The following is a 22,461-nucleotide window of genomic DNA, read 5'->3' on the forward strand; positions in this document are numbered from 1 at the left end:
TATGCGATAGACAGAGAGCGGACATGTACGTGAATATAATTGTAGGCACCTAGCACTGCGCGGTCGGAATTTGAACTTAATAGTATCGTAACATGAGTCATTATTTCTTTAAACGGGTTTCGCAAGTGAGACTTCTGTTGGTACTACTAATATATATTCTGTGGTTCAACCAATATTATTATTTACCTACAAATTATATAACATCACCATTTCCGTTTCCTGATGTTATACAACATAATATCCCACGGAAACTCGAGCATATACATTATACAGTGTGCATGGCTGCATGCACAGTTCCTATGTATTTCTTGTTGTTATCAATTATTAGCAGATGTGCCATAAACTCATAACTCATATCCCACAAGCAACAACATTTGTTACATAATATACTTGGAACGCCAAGGACATGGCGATTTTATAATTTTAAATTCAGTATTGAAATACCTTATTGAAATTAATGAAACATGTTTAGCGGCGTGAATTTTTTTGGAATGGGTAAAATGTTAACCTTGTGCCAGGGCACGTAGGCCAGGATAGAATGCGGTAATCACGTAAATCTCAAGGAACCAGTGGCCTGTGGCCTGTGGGACAAGCTAAGACTGATTTAGGACTTGCAACGATATTAATCGAAAGGTAGAAGTAGAGTAGTCCTTACATAATGAGCAATAAGAATATTTAGATGTTTGTGACGCTATCATAATATCATGACTACTAATCATAATAAAAATTTAAATTAAGAGCCCGGTTAGTTTAAGGAATTTTATGATTTCCAGACAAACAGAAAGAAAATACGGGGACGCTAAATAAGCTTTGCGTTAATTTCTCCAACTTGTGTGATCACTGATCACTGATCAATATATGATATTTCAGACAGTATGAAATTTTGATAATGATATTATTAAATATTAAGTATCAAAATTTCATATTGTCTTCCTTTTTGAGATAACAATATTATTATGATTTAAATATTATATTTAATCAAGAATTAGCTTTAATTTAGACTGACGCAAGTTGTCCTTAAAAACGTTAAATTGCGATTCACAAATTAGAGACTGTTAAGCAGTAAGCACTCCTCCCATTTACATAGTACATTCTGCTCAGCTCCAATACGTTCGAGCTCTGGCCCTGAAACTCACTTAGAAAGTAATGTTTTACTCGATAACAATAATATTTTAGTCGATAACAATAATTAACAATACTTTGCGATCAGATTGATAAGAAAAAAATAAGGTACAAACTGGTAGCTTACGACATGAAGCTTCAACAAATTCCTCAATATTAAGGCCATCCCCCGAGCTAACGACCTTGACCATACATTTGACGCGTTCGCGTTGCCGAGATCGCACCAAAATCCTATTTTTAACCCCCGACAAAAAAGAGGGGTGTTATAAGTTTGACGTGTCTGTCTGTCTGTCTGTTTGTCTGTGTGTGTATCTGTCCGTGGCATCGTAGCGTCCAAACGGGTGGACCGATTTTGATCTAGTTTTTTTTTGTTTGAAAGCTGGCATGATCGAGAGTGTTCTTAGCTATAATTCATCATCATCAGCCTGCTCAGTGCTGGGCAATCAGGGTTTATCTGGTTCATGAAAGGCCGTTAGCAACTTGTAGTCGTTTGATGGGTTTTATATTTCATTCTAGTTGTGAACATACAATATACGTATACACATAATAATGGAAAGTTGACCTGGTGTTGCAGCATCACCTGGTAATCAATAGGATATCCAACTCCTCGCCAACTTAGAGCAGAGGTTTCGTGTTTGGGCTCATTTTGATTGCTACAAACAGTAAGAAGTAGATAAACACTAAATATTTACATGCTGCTACTGCAGCATCACCTGGATTCTATAGGAACCGAACTTCTTATGAACCCAAGGTGGAGGTTTCATATTTGGGCTCATATTAACGGCCTCATCGAAAAGGACATTGATAAATGGTAATCATGAGAATATGATTATTATATTCTGCACTATAATCAACACAAGTTTAAAAAGTATGAAATAAAATTAAAATAAGAAATTTAAAAAAAAACCCCCGCCAAACAACTTTAAAAATAATGAAATAATATTTACTGCCTTCAAGTTCAAATAATTCCTAACTTGTGTAAAATAATATTTTAGTCCATAATTGTTGTCAAGGTGTGTCGACCGCTAATGTAGATGTTTGATTTCACATAACAAGTTTAGGGATCAATTCACAGCGAACTGAATCGAGATAATCAGCGACTTGGCGGTTGTAGGTTGTAGTTTACTTAGCGGTCCCCCGACACACCGTGACAACAATTATGGACTAAAATATTACTTTTTACGTTAGGAATTATTTGAACTTGAAGGCAGTAAATATTATTTCATTACTTTTTAAAGTTGTTTGGCGGGGGTTTTTTTTTAATTTCTTAATTTAATTTTTGTTTACTTATCTTAGTTCAAAATTGACATAAAGGGAATTCAAACGGGGAATATTTATTTATTTTACTTATTTATTTGCTTTGGGGAATATTTATTTATTTTATTTATTTATTTGCTTTGCACTTTTAATTAGAGGCATCTTGACATCTTGCTATTAAAATCGGCTAAGTATAAAGATAATAAAAAATGTAAATAATATTAAACTAAATTAACTATATTAATTTAAATCAAATTTAAATAACCTAAATTCATTGAAATACAGTCATACCAATTTAAAAATAAAATAATAATACATGTACTTAATACTAATAATAATAATAAGATAAAATGAAATTAACCTAAAATAAAGCAAGTTGCATTAACCTAGACCAAATACATTTAAAATCGAATAAAATAAAATTGCATTAAATTTTGTATATATCAAATAAAAATAATAACAATGATAAAAGTAACCACGATAAAAACATTTAAATATAAACGTACTGTTTTGCCCAATTTAATTTAGTAATAATAATCATCTTAAAAGAAAAAGTGTATAATGTATATACTATATCAATTAATTCGTAATAACTAATAAACTGTTAACTCAAGTCACACCAGTTGATTTATAATAATTTAGGATTTTTTCTTTAAAATTACGAATACAATCATGGTTACAATAAGATCCGAAATCCTCGATGACAGTTCATTATATTTACAGGTTAACCTAGTAATTGGGGTATTTTTGCCAAGGTTGGTTATTTTTTACTTTATTGTAACATAGAATTAATCATACTTATTAATTAGTATGTTTTTGTTTATAGTTTTTAATACGTTAGAATATTATGTTTAATAATATAATCACTTGGTATAATAATAATCAATCTGTCTTATCTTATAGAACTCCTACTGCATTTCTAATCCATACTATCCATACTAATATTATAAATGCGAAAGTATCTCTGTCTGTCTGTCTGTCTGTCTTGCTTTCACGCCAAAACTACTGAACCGATTGCAATGAAATTTTGTACACAGTTATTCTAGAGTCTGAGAAAGGACATAGGCTACATTTTGATGTGGGAAAATATCTTATTTCCATGAAAATATCGATGAAAATGAATTCGCATTGCGCGTGGCCAGCGCTCATCCCGGGGGTCCTGGGTTCGAGTCCCGCAGACGGAACAAAAAGTTTTCAATGTTCCTGGGTCTTGGATGTGTATTAAAATAAAATTTCAAAAATCTTAAACATATTTTATGTATAATATTATAAAAAATCCAGAAATATATCGATGCAATGAACATTTTAGTTCTAATACGATTCAACAGATGGCGTTTTATTTTTTACTTTATTGTAACATAGAACTAATCATACTTATTAGTTAGTATGTTTTTGTTTATAGTTTTTAATACGTTAGAATATTATGTTTAATAATATAATCACTTGGTATAATAATAATCAATCTATCTTATCTTATAGAACTCCTACTGCATTTCTAATATATGTGACAAGTTGACAACAGAAGGCGCTCTAAAATAAAGGAGTTCGAGTGTACCGTGTTGGCCTATATTCCATCCAGAAAATATATCAATGCAATCAACATTTTAATTCTAATATATGAAAACAGATGGCGTTTTATTTTTTACTTTATTATTGTAACAGAACTAATCATACCTACTTTTATACTATATAATATTGTTTTTATTCATAACTAGCTGTTGCCCGCGACATCATCTGCGTGGACTTTAGTTTATAGCGCGCGGTGTCAACAAAATTTGTGTCAAATTTAAAAACTTTTTAAAACCCTGGTAAGTGGTACCCCTCTTAGGGCCGCGCTACACCGGAATGGCAGCGCTGAAAGTGCTCGCCTCGCATGGCAGCGCCATTCCGGTGTAGCGCGGCCCTTAATTAATCAAAATACCCAAAAACAGCTGTGCACATAATCTATACTAATATTATAAATGCGAAAGTATCTCTGTCTGTCTGTCTGTCTGTCAGTCTCGCTTTCACGCCAAACGCCAAAACTTCCGAACCGATTGTAATGAAATTTTGTATACAGATAGTCTAAAGCCTGAGAAAGGACATAGGCTACTTTTTTACTGGAAAAAAGGGTTGTAAGGGGGTGAAAATGCGTAAATTTGTTCAAATTAAGTTAGTTCCAACAATTCATAATAGATAGCGCCGTGCGTCTTCTACATCGCGCTGACGCTTGCTCAAAAGTCTTTCTATAAGACGTGGTATCATCTTACATTTAAGTTTCGATTTTTTTCGATTGTTATATCTATTCTACGGTATTAAATAACTCAGTACTTTATCTGTGCAGTGACGTAACCTTAAATCTATCAATGATAAATAGTTTATGGGTAAAGTTGTGTAATTGGAGGGCTAAATAAGCTTTAAAATTTAGCATAAAATATAAAGTTTAATATAAAAAAATTAAATACTTATTGTGTGCACACTGCACAGCTTGATTTAAGGGGTACCAGGGTTTTTTTATAAAAGCTTTTGACATCGCGCGCTATAAACTGAAGTCCACGCGGACGAAGTCGCGGGCAACAGCTAGTATTATATATAAATAGGACTTTGGAGCGATCTCGGCAATGCGGCAAATGAATGGTCAAGGTCGTTTGCTCAGTGGATGGCCTTAAAGCTGCACCCCTATATTATATATATATATATATATATATATATATATATATATATATATATATATATATATATATATATATATATATATATATATATATATATATAGCCTTCAAAACTGTTTTATAGTTACAGTTATGGTCAAAGTTATGGTTATAGTTAAGGCTAACTTTAACTTTAACCTTAACTTTGACCACAGAATTTGACAGATGAAGGCTGGTCTGACAAGGCTTTAAATGAACGTGGGCGGAGGCGCTGCTGGTAAAGGAGAACTGTCAAAAATGGCGTTTTTGTATGATGACAGTGTTTGTTCCTTTTTTCGCCAGGTTCATTCAAAGCCTTGTTGAGCTCTAGGTTATCGTTAAATATGTTGTCCGTTATTGACTTTAACCAAAGATTTGACATTTTACATTGTAGTTAAAGTTATAGTTAAAAAGTAGGTTGGTGCAACCCACCCTAAGATCACCAAAGTACCTTAGATTATAAGAACATTACCGATCGCCGATCGGTAAGAAAAGAACATAATGTTATTGCTCAAGTACACGCAAAAGGAATGTTATGGTAATATCGCACGCAAAAAACTTATCAGGTAAAATCCAAGGAAAACCTCGGTTTTTGAGAAATAAAATTTAAGAAATAATTGCATTTTCACTAATGCTGGATTTAAATCCAGTTCATTATTTTTGATATAAACTTTAAATGCCAATATGAAACCCACCTTTTCGCTATCAGTGGGTAGTGTTCCGTAGCCATACCAGCTGCGAGCTGGTCTAAGCCTCGGTTCCTCCTTCGGGGAGAGGAGGCCGCTGCCCCACCGCACAACTCCCTCAGCGACTGCCGCCACCCCCGGCGTCAGCGGGCTTCCCGTCGGCGATTTGGGGGACAGCCCTTTCTCCGCGACCGGCGGCAGCGTCGGCCGCGCGCACCCCGTCCTCCTTTCGTATATCCTCTTGCACGGCTCATCGATATCCGTCTCTAGAAGCCCCTTCTTATCTCTCCCCCGCTTTACCTCCCGCTTCTCCTCGTTTCGTTGCGTCCATTTCGGGTCGGACTCCTTCCGTTTCGCGCTCTCGTTGGAGTCCTGACGACATAGCAGCGTCTTTTTGAGACTGTCACTGGAGTCCTGCTTGGTTAGAGTCTTTTTATCGTCTTTCTTCTTCTCGTCCTTCGAGAGCAGGGCTCGCTTGAGGCTGTCGGTCGAGTCCTGCTTGTTGATGAGTTTGCGGGGGCACTCGGTGTTGAGCGAGTCAGTGGTCTTGGAGATGAGGAGTTTGGGGTAGTCGTAGGTGTGGTCGGGTGTGGGGTTGAGCTCCAGGGAGCGGCGGTTCCTCTTCTTGTCTGCCGGCGCAATCTGGGCCTTGACCGGGAGGAGGCGGCGCGGCAGCAGGCTGCGGTGGTCAGCGAGGGGCGACTCCGGTCGCAGCATCGTCGGCGGCGCTGTGGGACTGCCGCTGATTGGAGCTCGCCTGAAACAATTATACCAAGTTTTAGGTCATCTAGCACACATACAAGGTTTTTAAAGTGCTTGATCTGCAATATTGATCTTTCATAACTTAAAGTGAACACTTATCAATATAAATAGCTCCTGTCTTGTCCTGCATAAGGCTAGACAAAGAATATCCTAATTTTAAAGCAAAATTTGGGTATCCTATTGATTACAAGGTGATGCTGCAGCACCAGGTCAACTTTCCATTAAAGTGTAAATATTCATAAATGTCACGAACTAGAATGCAATAAAGCCCACCAAACGACTGCAAGTTGCTAATCGGCCCTTTACGAACAAGATGAACCGCGATTTTTCAGCATGGAGCAGGCTGATGATGATGAACTATAGCTAAGAACACTCTCAATTAAGTCAGCTTTCAAACAGAAAAAACTAGATCAAAATCGGTCCACCCGTTTGGATGCTACGATGCCGCAGACAGACAGACAGACAGACACGTCAAACTTATAACACCCCTCTTTTTTGTCGGGGGTTAAAATTTCTCAAGCCTTTCTTGGATACATTTCTGCCAACTACTTACATTTGACAAAGGATGCTCTTTAAATATTCTTAAGATGTTGTAGAAACGGCAAGTATTGTGCGATGGTAAGGTCGATGACTCTAATTTAGCACCTCAGCTTTTCCTGTCGCAGGTCACTTGGTTAATGGATCTGCCCAAGGTCTCAGCTAGCGGTCCCGTGAAACACGTCTGATACGCGGTAAATACGATAGTATAGATAACATAAATACGAGAATATATGGTATTTCCCAACCAATGGAAATCTGATGTATCATGTAAGCTAATGGTTTTAAAATGTGTTTTTCCTGACCTAACTTATAAGTAACTTGGGTGCTATTTTAAACAAGTTTCGAGGAACTTCTTTTTGACAAAACATTAATTTGTGGTTTTTGAGGGTTCCGTAGTCAACAAGGAACCCTTAGATGAATGATTGGTCTCGCGCTCGCGGTCGAGCGCGCGCGCGATACCAATCATTTATCTAAGAAGGAACCCTTATAGTTTCGGTCTGTCTGTCCGCCTGGCCGTCTGTCTGTCCGCGGTTTTGCTCAGAGACTATAGTTATACTTATAAGCATAACTATAGTCTCTGAGAAAATCATATATAAATATATACTTATAGTAATGATGCTGACAAAATGGTACATAAAAATCTTAAAAATATATTTTTATGGTAGGTACCTTCCCTACACATCAAGCGGGGATGAATTTTTTTTCGCGCCCACCCCATCTTGTGAGGTGTCGTTGGATAGATTTTTTTAAAATATTATGGGTGAAATATTATGAGTGAAATATTAAGTTTTATAGTGGAAAAAATCGTTAGAGTCCAGTCCCTTCTACCAGCTAAATGGTTGTTTCTAAAAATGTGAAAAAATTCACGAGAGTAGGAAATATGCTGAATTTAAAAGAAAAACTATCACGGCTAAGAAGACTTCATAGGTTATTGAGTAAAAGACGATCCACTAAAAAAAATATTCGGCGAAGTACAAAGGAACCTTTCGTTCACTTTGAAAGTAACTGACCATACAAAAATTGTCAAAAACTATCGGTACTACGGAACCCTATATTGCGCGTGGCCCGACACGCACTTGGCCGGTTTTACATTTACATGACGTGTAATATGTTATGTTTTGCCATTATTTTATTCACCAATGGCAAGAAAGCGACAAGGCATGAAATAGAACATTACGCACCTAGGACAGGAAAATAATGTGAGCCTTTCTTATTTACTGCCCATGGTGCGTATGCTATTTTTCTTATCGACGGAGGTGGAAAGCGGCAACATCGGTAAGCGCAGCGGGAAGAAAGTTGACGTTTTCCGCCCGGAGGTGAGAAAACATAATATTAGTAAATTACATGCTTCACCCATACCTACTATTATTCATAGCTTATGATTTCAATAGTCATTAGTCATTTACCTAAGACTCTTATGTCTCAAGGACACACTGTGAGAAGTGAGAACCTGATTACTGATTAGTGTCAGCTTTGTCAATATTTCACTTCATAATTCTAGATTTGTAGGTATTTAGTACCAATGGTTTTTAGTTTTTCAATCGAAATCGCGCTGAAGCGCTGCATTAATACGAAGAGGCATTAAATACCTCTTCGACATTGGACAGATAAACCTTGCATTTATCATATTTGATATTAATATGGAAATCGGAAGTATGGTTCTCCAATCAGGTGATGTCGATATTGACATTGGCTATGATATTTGCACTTAATGATTTGCACGCTGTGATAAGGTTATCAGCTCGGCAAACAACCCGGATCAGTGACGTAGGACACTGATTAGATACGCAGGAGTGCATACGGGTTGAGGCGTAGCTGAGAGAAAATAAAGACTACAAGACGTACTTTTTGACAGGAACTCAATCCCTTTATATAATCATCTTGGATCCTTCACGCCTTCATCATTATCTTTCTCCCACTTGGAGCTTTGCATCAACCTAGCGTCCTACCCTCTAAGAGGGTCCTACGAACCGGTAGGTGAGGTTAGCTAACATGCTAATCGATCTTATTTCAAAAAGCATCACAACAATCATCAATCGCCTATAACTATGACGTTAAAAATGCGGATTAGTATGGGATTAGTTTTGCCGACTTGGTCCTTCGAGCTTAAAAATAGCTAACCACAAATAGACGTTTCGCTACATCGAACCGGCTAATCGTGGGTGGTGTCACTATGGTGACTTGCTACAGACTACAGAGTCAATCACCAATCATGACGTTAAACAATGCTGACTTTGCCAACTTGGTCCTTCGAGCTTTAAATAGCTGACCACAAATAGACGTTTCTCGATATCGAACCGGCTAATCGTGGGTGGTGTCACAATAATATAGTGACTTGCCACAGAGTCAATCACATAATAATATTATGATGACCTTAAAGAATGCTGACTTTGCAAACTTGGTCATTCGAGACGTTTCTCGATATCGAACCGGCTAATCGTGAGTGGTGTCGCGGTCGTTATGGTGACTCGTCACTCAGTCGATTGACTGAGTGACCAATCATGACGTAAAACAATGCTGATTTTGCCAACCTTCTCCTTTCTTCGAGCTTTAAATAGCTGACCACAAATAGATGTTTCTCGATATCGAACCGGCTAATCGTGGTTGGTGTTACTATGGTGATCGCGACTGGGTCAATGTTTGTGGGTGTCGCCGCGCCGCGCCACGCCTTTGTTAGGGCACTGCCCTTTCTCAACCTTTACATTCCGTCTTTACAAGATGTTTTGCGGTCAATGGACGTGCAATTTTTTTGTGTCATTCTACATCCAATATTATGGCAGCTCATCCAAGATCAAAAGGGAATAAACTATTTTTTAAGCACTTCTGCAATATGGGTATCAAATAGAAGGGTTCATTGAGAGTAAATTGAAACGTGTCATATTATGTCGTGTCGTGACGTGAAGTGTCGTGTCGTGACGTGACGTGACGTGTCGTGTCGTGTCGTGTCATGTCGTGTTATGTCAAGTCAAATCCAGCTGGGTTTTAGAAAATGCCCGGTTGAATCCGGTCACTTTTGTTAATCCCTCGATCGCGGATTCTTGGAAATCTATTGTTATTCTATTTCTATATTGTTTCCTAGGCGCAATTTCTCTGGACCTTAATTTGATCGTTTTGGTATCACACACTGACACTTATTTTTTTAATACTAAAAATTTATTTTGAGTCCAATGAAAGTCTGATAATTTTTAATATTTTCTATACAAATTATTATAAGGCGTCGTTGTAAATACCTAATATTTTACTTGTTATAATACGTTACCCAATAAAATTATTTAAAATGTTCATTTTTTTAATTGGAACCCGGACACCCGAGGGGTTAGTGCGAGTTTTATTCGATCCGACGCATCGAGCACGTTAACGTGAATTTATATGGGATCAAAGCAGTATCCACGTTAGCCAGTAGATGGCGCTGCTTTGATTCCATATAAGTTCGCGTTAACGTGCTCGATGCGTATGATCGAATAAAACTCGCACTAACCCCTCCGGTTCACGTGACGTTTTTGGACCAGAATAAAATCCGAAACCGGACCCGGTCTACACCGGCTACCTATTAAACAATAAATTTCCGGTTATAGTTAAATCTATATGAGACCATTTTATACCGGAAATATAATTATAAAAGATTTTAAATGTCTCACCATGTGTTGTACATAAGAAAAGTTTTAATTTGTTAAAAAAAAATCCAAGTTAGTATATATTGTAGGGTTCAAATTAATATGAAAACTGCAAAGCTTTTGTAATAGCATATTGCTTTACTAAAGTATTTTTATATTTAAAAACTAAAATAAAAGTAACCGTTTTAAGCTTTCGCGTTGCATTATAATTAAAACTTACTAATCGGGACTTACTACTAGAATAAGTCGCGTTAAGTCCCGATTAATAAGTTTTGAAAAGTAGCCGTTTTTTTTTGTTTCTTCTCAAAAATATTTCACGGCATTAATAAAATATTTTCTCGATTTATCCAGTTACTTTAGTGACTCAATGTAGTTTCTCTAACCTTCTGTTTAAGTATCAGACATTACTCATTAGTCAGAAATAAAAAAAAAACAAAGTTCAAATGAATAAAGGTATAGAAATATTGATAGCCCTAAAACCATAGTTACCATAGAAAACTTTGGAAGCCTCTAACTTCGGTGCCCTTTATTATTTGGATCTAAATTTTTTTACACGAATTCTAGTACATGTAAGTAACAATTCTGTATAAAAATAAAATCCAAATAATTATAAATACGCTCATAAAAAATTAAAGAAAAAAAAACATAAATCGTAAATAAATCTTTAAAAACTTGTTTAAGAAATATGTAAGTTGGGTTAAATTGTGTGTTTTTTATTATTGGCGATCAGAATAATCAAGAAGACAATTAAGTAAATGTTTAAAAAGTTATGGCAATTTTTAACTTTTTTGAAAAAAAATAATTAAAGTGAATTTTTATTGTTCATAATAAGAAATTAACGCATGTAAATACTAATTTCTGTATGAAACTTTCCAAAAAAAAAAGGCATGGCCAATTTTTTGGACAAAAAATACACTGTGGACTGCAAAGAAACGGACAGGTTTCAATATGAACGAAACAAATATTTATTAGATAAACTGTTATTTTTTTTTTCAAATTTTACAATTAAACTTAAAACTTAAATCTATAATTATTTTTAACAGTCATGGTCATAATTAAATGTAACACTTATATGTAATGTGTATCTTGGACTTTTTGTATATCAATGTCGCTGGGTCCCTTTGATGTGCGGCCGAAAAACCGACACCGCCGCCATCCCACAACCGTCGCTGGCGCCATAAGCCATCCTACGCCACTACGTCCTCCCCACGCTGGGCCATCGTGATGGCCAACTACGCTGGCCCATCTTGTAGAGGCGATACACTGCCGCCACCCCACAACCATCGCTGGCGCCATAAGCCATCCTGCGCCACTACGTCCTCCCCACGCTGGGCCATCGCGATGGCCAACTACGATGGCCCATCTTGAAGAGGAGCCATAAAACACGAATAAAATGACATTTTCTAAAAATTATTCCTAGCTAGATCGATTTATCGCCCCCGAAACCCCCTATATACTTAATTTCATGACAATCGTTGGAGCCGATTCCGAGATTCCAATTATATATATATATATACAAGAATTGCTCGTTTAAAGCCTCAGCTCGTTTAAAGCCTCATCGGATCCGTCTGCTGAAGCAGACGGATCCGGATGAGGTACCGGCTTTTGTGGCTAAACAGCTGCATAAGCTGCCGCCCGTCACGCTGGACCACGTCGACGTCGTCAGCCTACTGAAGGACATCAGGTTCCTGAAGGAAGAGCTGGCCGGAGTTCGGGGTAGATTGCAGGCGTCGGAATCTATCATCAGTGACCTACGTAGTGAATTATCACAATTGAAAAGTAATAATTCATTATGTGGGTCACCTGACGCTGCATACGTAACCCGACGCCGAGGCGCACAGGCGATCACGTTTAGCCCGTCAGCATTATCGGACGGGTCAACGAACACCGCCGCTGCCGACCCCGCCCGCGTTCCCCTCCCGGTTGCGCCGACGCTGAGTCCACAGGCGACTCAGCAAAACTACGCGACTGTTGCTGGTCGCCCCGCACCTTCCCCGCGGGCGAACAAAAATGGGGAGAATGAGAGCCGTAAGGTTTCGGAGAGCCGTAAGTCCACGGAGAGCCGTAAGTCTACGGATAGCCGCAAGGCTACGAAGAGCCGCAAGGCCAAGTCTTCTCGACCTGGCAAGGACGAGAGCAGGGGGTGCGATGAGGAGGGCTTCATACTGGTGGAGAGGAGGAAGAAGAAGCCCGCCGCCCGCAACCATCGCGGCACCGCGCCCTATGTACCTGAGCTGCGTCTGCGGAGCGAGGTCCCCGCGACGCCCCTGTACATATCTCGCCTGCACTGGTCCATGGAGGTCGAGGACGTCGTCAACTACATCAGTAAGAAGACATCCCTCCACTTGAGGGTCGAACGTCTGCAGTCTTGCCACAAGGTCAACTTCAGTTCCTTTGTGGTGAGAGTACCGACGCATCTTCTGTCGACCTTTGAAGCGGAGGAATTCTGGCCGACTGATGTGGTCTACCAAAGGAAGACTCCGGAATGAAGCGCGCGTCACGTCGCCGATAACTCGTGATAAAGTGCAGTTATTAAGTGTATATAATTTATATGTATGTTAGTCATTAAGGTATATATTGTATGGGCCTATGTAGCCTGCTATAAATAAAATAAATAAATAAAGATATAAGATATCTCATATCAGAGGGTTCAAAAATAACACGTTGAGTAGGCGCAAAGTTTTAATTATAATCATAATCTCAAGGTCAACGCTTTCCGCTGAACAATGGTGAAAGGAGATTGAACCTTGAATCACCGCAGAAATAAGTGCGAAGACACATTCTCCGTCGTGTTTCGGACTTCGGTTCGTTGCGGCTTGGTAAGTTGGTAATATTATAACGATTAACGTACTAGCTAGAGGTGCCCGAAACTCCGTAACTCCGTTGCACTAAAATTAGTTTAAAACGCGCGAACCGTACATTTTTCCGGGATAAAAAGTATCTTATGTCCTTTCCCGGGACTCAAAGTACATATCTCCATTACCAAATTTCAGATTAAAATTGGTGTAGCGGTTTGGGCGTGAAGAGGTAACAAACAGACAGACAGACACACTTTCGACGTTGTAATTCTATAATATTTTATTAGGTATGGATTGTTCCACAGCTAAGTTTACCGCGACGCATGAAAACACTTAACATGATGGTGACAAACTGACAACGCAGCGCATTATATTTACACTACCACCGTCTTTACGAATGAAACATTTTTTTACGTTATAAATGTGAAACGTCTTCTACATCCTTCGATCGCGGATTCTTGGAAATCTATTGAATCTCGCCGCTTGGGAATTGAAGCGTTAAAATATTGAGTCTTCATTTCCAGCAAAAGTTGGCAACCACTCTCATATTGAACCTCCGTCTATTGATTGGACACAATAGATTGCAAATGCAGTATAACTAACTCTTCAGACACGAATTATAAATTAAATGAGGTGGTTCGATATTGCCTTTTCCGCTAGGGTGCAAACCTGTCTCATAACTCATAAGTCATAACGGAGTACCGTATGGTGGCATATTGGTTTTAAAAACGTCAATAATGCTGGGGCCACACTAACGAGGACATTAATTATTGCTATTATTGCGATAAGATAATAATAATTATTGCGTGGTCCCAACATAAGAAATTTTTGATACATTCTTCCAGGATGTGAATCCAGAGCTTACCCTGGTTAGAAGTTTGCCAGGCGAAGCTCTGGATCCTTGTCATGTCAAACGGCTGTCACGTGTCCCAAATTTAAAAACACTCTTTGGATTCTTTGATCCATTTCGCAAACCTAAATGGTACAATTTACTTGATGCAACCCATGCAACCCACCAGTCGCACACCGGAAAATGACCCTTAGCTGTGATTTCATTGTTTACACGGTACATAGCCGTAGAGAATGACTGTGCAATATCTGGGACACATTTGACAATAGTCACAATAGAGTATGAATTATGATCATCTTCATACTAGACCGCGAGAATCGGCGCGCGCACGAAAACGTTTAAAAGTACACGTGAACATGACTTTATAATGTTCCGTTAGTTTCGATTTAATTTTTTGAACGAACAGCTCTTGTCGAAGGTTGCCATTCGTCTGTAAGAAGCCTTATGTTCATTAGAATTTAGCCCCCTTACTAATAAACGTTGTTACATAAAGCTTTGAATAGTTATACAGTGTTTTGTTCCTGTCACACAAGTGACATTTTTAACTGGATTGAAGAAGAGTGAAGACAAAACACTGTATAACTATTCAAAGCTTATACAGCGTTTATTAGTAAGGGGGAAGGACTATATTATATTTTCATGCTTCTGCTGACTCAAGTTTAGTTAAGAGAGCAAAACTATGCAGCTGTGTGTAATGTTCATGAAATTGTAACCTAACATGTGTTGAGCAAGTTTGATTAGCTATAGAACGACTTAGCCGGAGTTACTTTACTATATAATCACTTTATATTGTGACATATTCACATGCATGGCCATAAACACAATACTAACTGTTGGCGTTTATATGTGTTTCTAATTATTGTGGCCGCAATAAAATGGCAGACTTATTATGGTCGACATTAACGATTAGACGACAGTAAAAATAAGATAAAAATATTATAATAGCTTCTACATTTTGATGGCGGTAGCTGGTTTGCTAGTAACTTATCCAGTGCGATATTATGTTTTTACCGACTTCCAAAAAGGAGGAGGTTATACGTTCGGCTGTATGTATCTTTTTTTTTTTGTATGTTCAACGATAACTCAGCCGTTGGAGGAATCGAGGGGACTCCTTGAAATGTGTATGGAAACATATAGTGATTTCAATTTCTTCTGAAGCATTCGAGGTAAATGCTACCAAAAAGTAAGATTTCGCACCAGGTTATACCCTGGATACGAAGGTACCCAACAGAACTTTTGAATACTTTAAATAGATACAGGTTCGGGGATTTCGGCGTTGTTTAAACAACTGAAAGCATAAGCCAACACATCCATTTATTTGACCATCATCATCAAAATCATAATTATGCCATGGGTCATCACATTATGACCCAATTATTGATGCTTTTCGTGATATTTTGCATCGAAGCAGATGTTTTTGATGATTATTTCGCTGTTTGTGGACCAATTTTCAAAATTCTTGTGTTGCTGTATAGGGTATAATCTTGATTTTGTGTAATAATTACGAAAGTGGTGAGCTGATGATGGGATTTATGAGCAATCGAAGGAAATCCTTGAAATTTATCAAAAGACTCATAGTGGTTAAAATGTTGTTTCTAGTAACTTAAACATATGTTACGAATAAGAGAGAGTTCATACGAAGGTGTCTCTTGGTCCAAAGGAACTGAACAGAACTCCTGAACCTTTAAAGATAAAGGTTTTTAAATTGCAGCATCGCTTAGATAACTGCAAGCATTTACCACAATTTCGCTTACAGTAACATAATGTGAATAGTTAACATTCGTAGTGGTTATTTACGCATAAAGCCTTATCTTGTAGATAACTAAAAAGAGTGAAATTATTATTTTTAACAAAAAATTAAAACGAATATGAACTAAAAAGTATTAAATAACTCTTACTCTATAATAGTGCCTTTTTCAGAATTCGTCTAAATCTCAACTATTTCTGTACATACTACAGTCTTCATAACTTTGAAGTCGGTACCAGTCCCAAAAGCTTCAGATATTCTGATTTCTGACACTGACTGAACTCACGATAAAATTAGCTGGTACCGACTTCAAATAATGAAGACTGTAGTATGTACAGAAATAGTTCATATTATTATTGTTTTTACCTTGGAAGTCGGTTTTAATTTTTTGTTAAAAATAATAATTTAGACTTAAGCTACAGCATCAGGCTTAGCATGGTCACCAATAACATAGAAAGGTTTGTTCTTAGGCATCCATTATACGATCATACTTAAGCGACAGTCAATTCCGTCAATCATTATTTCTGTTTGACTGATGGTGACTGATGGACTGATGAATGGTACTAGACGGTCACTCAATTCTCTTTAGTTTTATGTCAGTCAAAGCCAAAATTTTCAAAGGTACATACGTTTCTAATTTTTTTCCTATTTTGTCAGATGTGACAACACTTACTCAAAATTCGTGACTGATGGTTGCATGAAGCAAAAATCAAGATATCCAGATTTTCGTCAATCAAACTTTATGCAACCATCAGTCACTGCATTACACGACAGGTTATGCATCAGTCACAGTCATGACTGTGGAGTGTGGTAAAACTGACAGCAAAACCTACCGTGTAATGTTTGCCATACAAGCGACAGTTAATTCCGTCAATTACGAATTATGTTTGACTGACGGTGACTGATGGACTGACGAATGGTATTAGACGGTCACTCAATTCTCTTTAGTTTTATGTCAGTCAATATATATATATATATATATATATATTACTAGCTGTTGCCCGCGACTTCGTCCGCGTGGACTTTATAGTTTTCCCGTAGGTACATCGATTGAGTCACTTACGCGCAAATCAGAAAAGTTTATTGTGTGGGAACCGCACATTTTTCCGGGACAAAAAGCATTCCTTGTCCCAGATTCAAATTAGTATCCTTTTTTTCCTGTTCTGAGGTACTCCAATCTCTATGCCAAATTTAATCAAAATAGATTAAATAGTTTAGGCGAGAATCATAAAAGTTTATTGTGCGGGAACCGTATATATTTTCCGGGATAAAAAGTATCCCACGTCCTTTCCCGAGACTGAAAGTATTGCCATACTAAATTTCATCAAATAAGATTAAATAGTTTAGACTTTAGGCGATAATCATAAAAGTTTATTGTGCGGGAACCGTACATTTACCGGGACAAAATTAGTAAGTATTCCTTGTCCTTCCTCGAGACTCAAAGTATCTCCACACCGAATTCCATCAAAATAGATGAATAGTTTACGCGCAAATCAAATAAGTATATTGTGCAGTAAACAGTTATTTTTCAAGGACAAAATGTATCCTATGTTCTCTTTCGGGACTCAAAGTATCTTTATACCAAATTTCAGCAAAATGAGTCCAGCCGTTTACGCGTGATGTCGTGACCACGCGAAATATAACGTTACGCGCAGCTTTGCCCGCGTAAATTAGATATTTCACAGACAAATTAGTCCACAAAAAATAGCCTATGATCCTTCAGGTGGTCTACTTCTTACCTGTGCCAAATAACAGAAAAAGTTCTCCAGTAGTTCGTGAGATAAGCTCTTTCAAATAATTTGCCCCGTTTTTTTCCACATTTTCCTCTATTTATTCGCTGCTTTTAGTCTGAGCGTGATAAAATATAGCCTCTAGCCTTTCTCGATAAATGGGCTATCTAACACTGAAAGAATTTTTCAAATCGGACCCGTAGTTCCCGAGATTAGCGCGTTCAAATAAGCCCTTTCAAATAATTTCCTCCCGTTTTTTCCACACTTTCCTCTATTTCTTCGCTCCTATTAGTATTAGCGTGATAAAATATAGCCTATAGCCTTCCTCGATAAATGGGCTATCTAACACTGAAAGGCTATCTAACACTGAAAGAATTTTTCAAATCGGACCAGTAGTTCCTGAGATTAGCGCGTTCAAACAATCAATCAAACAAACAAACTAACAAACTCTTCCGCTTTATAATATTAGTATAGATACGTTTCTAATTTTTTTCCTATTTTGTCAGATGTGACAACACTCGCTCAAAATTCGCGACTGATGCTTGCATGAAGCAAAAATCAAGATATCCAGATTTTCGTCAATCAACTTCATGCAACCGTCTATCACGCTCTTACACGGTAGATTATCTATCCATCAGTTACAGCCATGATTGTGGTAAAAGTATAACTGACAGCAAAATCTACCGTGTAATGGATGCCTTACGGTAAAGTAGACAAATCATTAAACCATCAACAAAGGAAATCTGTCAGTTTGTCCGCAAAAACTGTCAGCGTTTGAACTATTCTTTCGCATTTCTACTGTGGCCATGCTAAGCCTGCTGGTCAAAACTTTTAAGAGCAATTTTGAAGTTTCAAAGCATAGCTGTGCAAAAGCCCAATCCAGCAGCATATTACTCTACCATAAAAATTCAAAATATTTGTTTATTCCAAATTTAAAATATAGGTATGGTAGTACAATATTTTTGAAGGCCTAAATATGGTCGAGTCTACAATAATGCCTACCATTACGCGTTTTCAATGTTAACGACATATAGCTAACAGTTTTAGACTTGAAACGTTTAAAAGTTACTAACCTGAATATCTAAATAAAATAGTATTACCTACACAAACAATTATAATCACAACAATCGGGTATAATGATATCGCACACCCTGAACATTTTGTGACTACACTTTGTGCTTTAACATAATAATTTTTATTTATATATACAGTATTATATGTACTAACTACTAAGATATCGCATTAATCATCATCAGTCAAGGTGTGACGACGCGAGTCCTCACGAAGCTCGGCTTTTAGCTAGTTAGCATAGCATAATATGTTTACATTACTTTAAGTGAGTCTTGTATTTCACCGAAAACATAAATGTAAAAAAGAGCCAAGTTCAATACAAACATTATGTTTGTCTAAGAACTTCGCCGTAAAAAGAATGGAGACGTAAGTACATGTTTTTGTGTATTATTATGCTGACTAGAGATCGCCCAATGGTCGAAATTCGACCTTAGTTTCAACGACATTAGGACAACTACCTATATTTTGTAAAAAAATATTGACTTTATCAAAAAAAATTTCAACTCTTGTCTCTAGGACTCAGCTGATCTCAGACTGGCCGTGTAAGCATTGTCTAACGGCCGTTCCAAATATTCAATCTATCTCTGGTTTGACATACAACCGATCGCAGCTAACATTGAATTGACATAAAATATATGTCTCTAATGTCTAATGTGAGCTATTCCTATCTCTAGTAGGGCAAAACCAGAGATAGATCAAATATTGGGAACGGCCGTTATAGTATCTAAGATTCAATATCAAAAACTATAACCCATTTTCAACATATTTTCAATGATTTGTCAACTTGTTGTCAACAGACTTCAACTATAAATAAAAGAGTATAATTCGTATGTATGGGTTTGTTACTCAAAAATCTGTCATCTTCTTGAATGTGCGTATTGTAGTGTGTACGTAATGTTTTATTTGTTAAAAAATTTATGATAAAAGCATAATTTCAAAATAAAATTAGCTCGATGCACTATTTCACCATATAATAAGCTGTGCAAAACTTTATTCACCTACGTTTCCGCATTTATCGTCAAAAGGGATACAAAGTTTTTCGCTTGCGTATTAATTATATAGATAATGTTGACTGTTGTTGGCCGTTGACCGGTTGCTTAGGGTGTACTACAAGGTTATTTGTATGGGGATTGTAGACACAACTTATTTTTGGGCTTTTTAAAAGGATTTTATACCCAAACGGTAAAAAAGATACCCCATTACTGACACTTCGATGTCTATCCGTCTAGAGAAATTTTATCTATAGGTCAGTCAGTGGTAAAAATAACGATTTTCGGACGTGATTATCTAAATAACCGTTTGAGACGTGTTTATGAAATTTAGAGCATATATTTACTCTATAATATATATATATATATATATATATATATATATATATATATATATATATATATATATATATATATATATATATATATATATATATATATATATATATATATTATGAGGGGGTCAAAAGTGGCTCCAAATGGTTCGTGTAATATTACATAGTACGGTGCTGCTCGCCAGTTCTGTTTTACTTGAACTTGGCTTGACACGCTACCGCGTGTCTAGATCTAAGCGAGTGCTCGTGCCGTGTGGGATTTGCAATTCTATTAGTGGCTCACGTTTGTGATCGCACCGAAGGTGATGTGTTGCTGTGGCTTCGTTATATCACTTGTATTTATTCATCATTATCAATTCAATTCACATCTGCCACCATTGCATCTCATGTATCGCCAGGCCAGCAATAATAATCAAACACAATAAGTCAAAAACCCTTTGATATTATGATCTCAGCACCCGTAGCATGGCTACAGTAGAAATACGAAAGTATCTAAGACAAACAGCGGAGATAAACTGAAGGTTCGATCTTTACCGCGGCTAGCCGCGATCGACAAAAATTCAATTAAAATGCCACTTTATCACAAAGACTATTAGTCTACGTCGTAAAGTAGGATTTTAATTTGAATTTTAAGGACTATAGTCTATGTCAGGGGTTCCCAAACTGTGCGCCGCGTCGCCCTGGTGCGCCGTGGAAAGGCAAGAGGGGTGCCGTGAGTCGATCCTTCATCATTATACGAAACCACAAATATTATGAATTTAAATTATAATATTAATTTAAATGTAAAGCAGGTAGATGTTTAAATATTTGTTTACTACTATTTACCTGCTTAACCTTACTATAATCGTTACGGGTGTTTATTTATGTATCTTTTTCTAATAGCTAGGTAGAGTAGGGCGCCGTGACAAAATATTTTACGTGTAACTGCGCCGCAGGCTAAAAATGACTGGGAACCCCTGGTCTATGTCATAAAGTGGCATTATATTTGATTTTTTGTCGATCGCGGCTAGCCTAGGTAAAGATCGGCGGGGCTAAAATGGTCGCTTTGAAGTATCATGATATGAATCATAATATGATTAATTTTTCTAAAATCGCAAAATGCAACTCTGCTTGCAATTCATTTCTGTATTTTTGTACTGATTTGACATTTGTCAGTTTGACAGTTTTGACAATTCATTTGCTGAATTGATTGAGAGGAATTGCTAAATGTGACCATTTTAGCCCCGCCGAATGGCATGCGGCACCTTCAGTTTATCTCCACAGTTTGTCTATACTTTCGTATTTCTACTGTAGCCATGCTACGGGCGCAGGTGCACTCGCAATGACAATAAAAAGAGAAGAAAATTGGAGTATTTATTTAAATCATCATGATTCATGAGCAACTCGCCAGGCGGGTATTAACTATCCCATCAAAAACATACCTGTTAAAATGGAGCCAAGTTCCTATCGGCTAATTTTTGGCCTAAAAAAGGAGTTGAAATCCAATCCAATGCCAAGTTTAGATGCACTTCATCAATCGTAATCATCTTCATCAACAGCCTGATCCATAATACTTCTAATTTGTACTTGGCAGGTTAATTTAATTATCATTAAATATATGTCGCAGCCCACTGGTTTAAATAGCCGTTCAATCAAACAGCTAGTCCTTTGACTGAACAACGCTATTCAATCACACGTCTAGCTTTTTAATTGAATATTTAAGTCGCTAAAAAACGTTCAACATCACAGCTGATTCAAAAGCCGCCGTGTGATTGAATTAGTTCAGCGCTCACCACCGCGGCGCTAGGTGAGTTTTGATTACAATATGGCGTCAACTAACCGGTGTTTTGTGGTTGTTTAAGATATTTTTTAAATAATATACGTTAAAAGTATTATTAAAGAGACAGAAATTATGGGGGCACATACATGAATCAAAATTTTAACTAATATTCGAGGAGAAATTACGGGTAATGAAATGCATCACCAAGGTATTTATTGCAATTGTGTTCAAAATGAGTAAGAATACAATTAATCTGCTTGTTATCATTACGCTTGTGTAATAATAGCACTAAACTAATGGTCACCTTAGTTAATTTACCATTTAACCAGTTAGCTAAGCGTCATCTAGCTGTAGTGTTGAACGTTACAGTCAACAAGTCGGCGAAACGACGTATAGCCGTGTGATAAATGGCGTTGTTCAGTCAAAGGGCTGGATGTTTGATTGAATGGCTTTTACAACCAGTCGACTGCGACATATATAAAATTCTCGTGTCACAATGTTAGACCGCGTGCTCCTCCGAAACGGCTTTACT

The 22,461-nt window shown here is 37.2% G+C and overlaps 1 protein-coding gene across 1 annotated transcript in view; it reads right to left on the reverse strand.

The window, feature by feature from the left end:
- Positions 1-22,461, reverse strand: part of LOC121738478 — a 110,874-nt gene that overhangs the window by 80,627 nt on the left and 7,786 nt on the right. Inside the window, exon 3 of the mRNA XM_042130547.1 lies at positions 5,744-6,491. Coding sequence (XP_041986481.1) covers positions 5,744-6,451 — 708 coding nt within the window. The 5' untranslated portion in view covers positions 6,452-6,491. The remainder of the gene's footprint in view (positions 1-5,743; positions 6,492-22,461) is intronic.

The sequence above is a fragment of the Aricia agestis genome, chromosome Z (genome assembly GCF_905147365.1).
Source record: "Aricia agestis chromosome Z, ilAriAges1.1, whole genome shotgun sequence".
Taxonomy (NCBI): domain Eukaryota; kingdom Metazoa; phylum Arthropoda; class Insecta; order Lepidoptera; family Lycaenidae; genus Aricia; species Aricia agestis.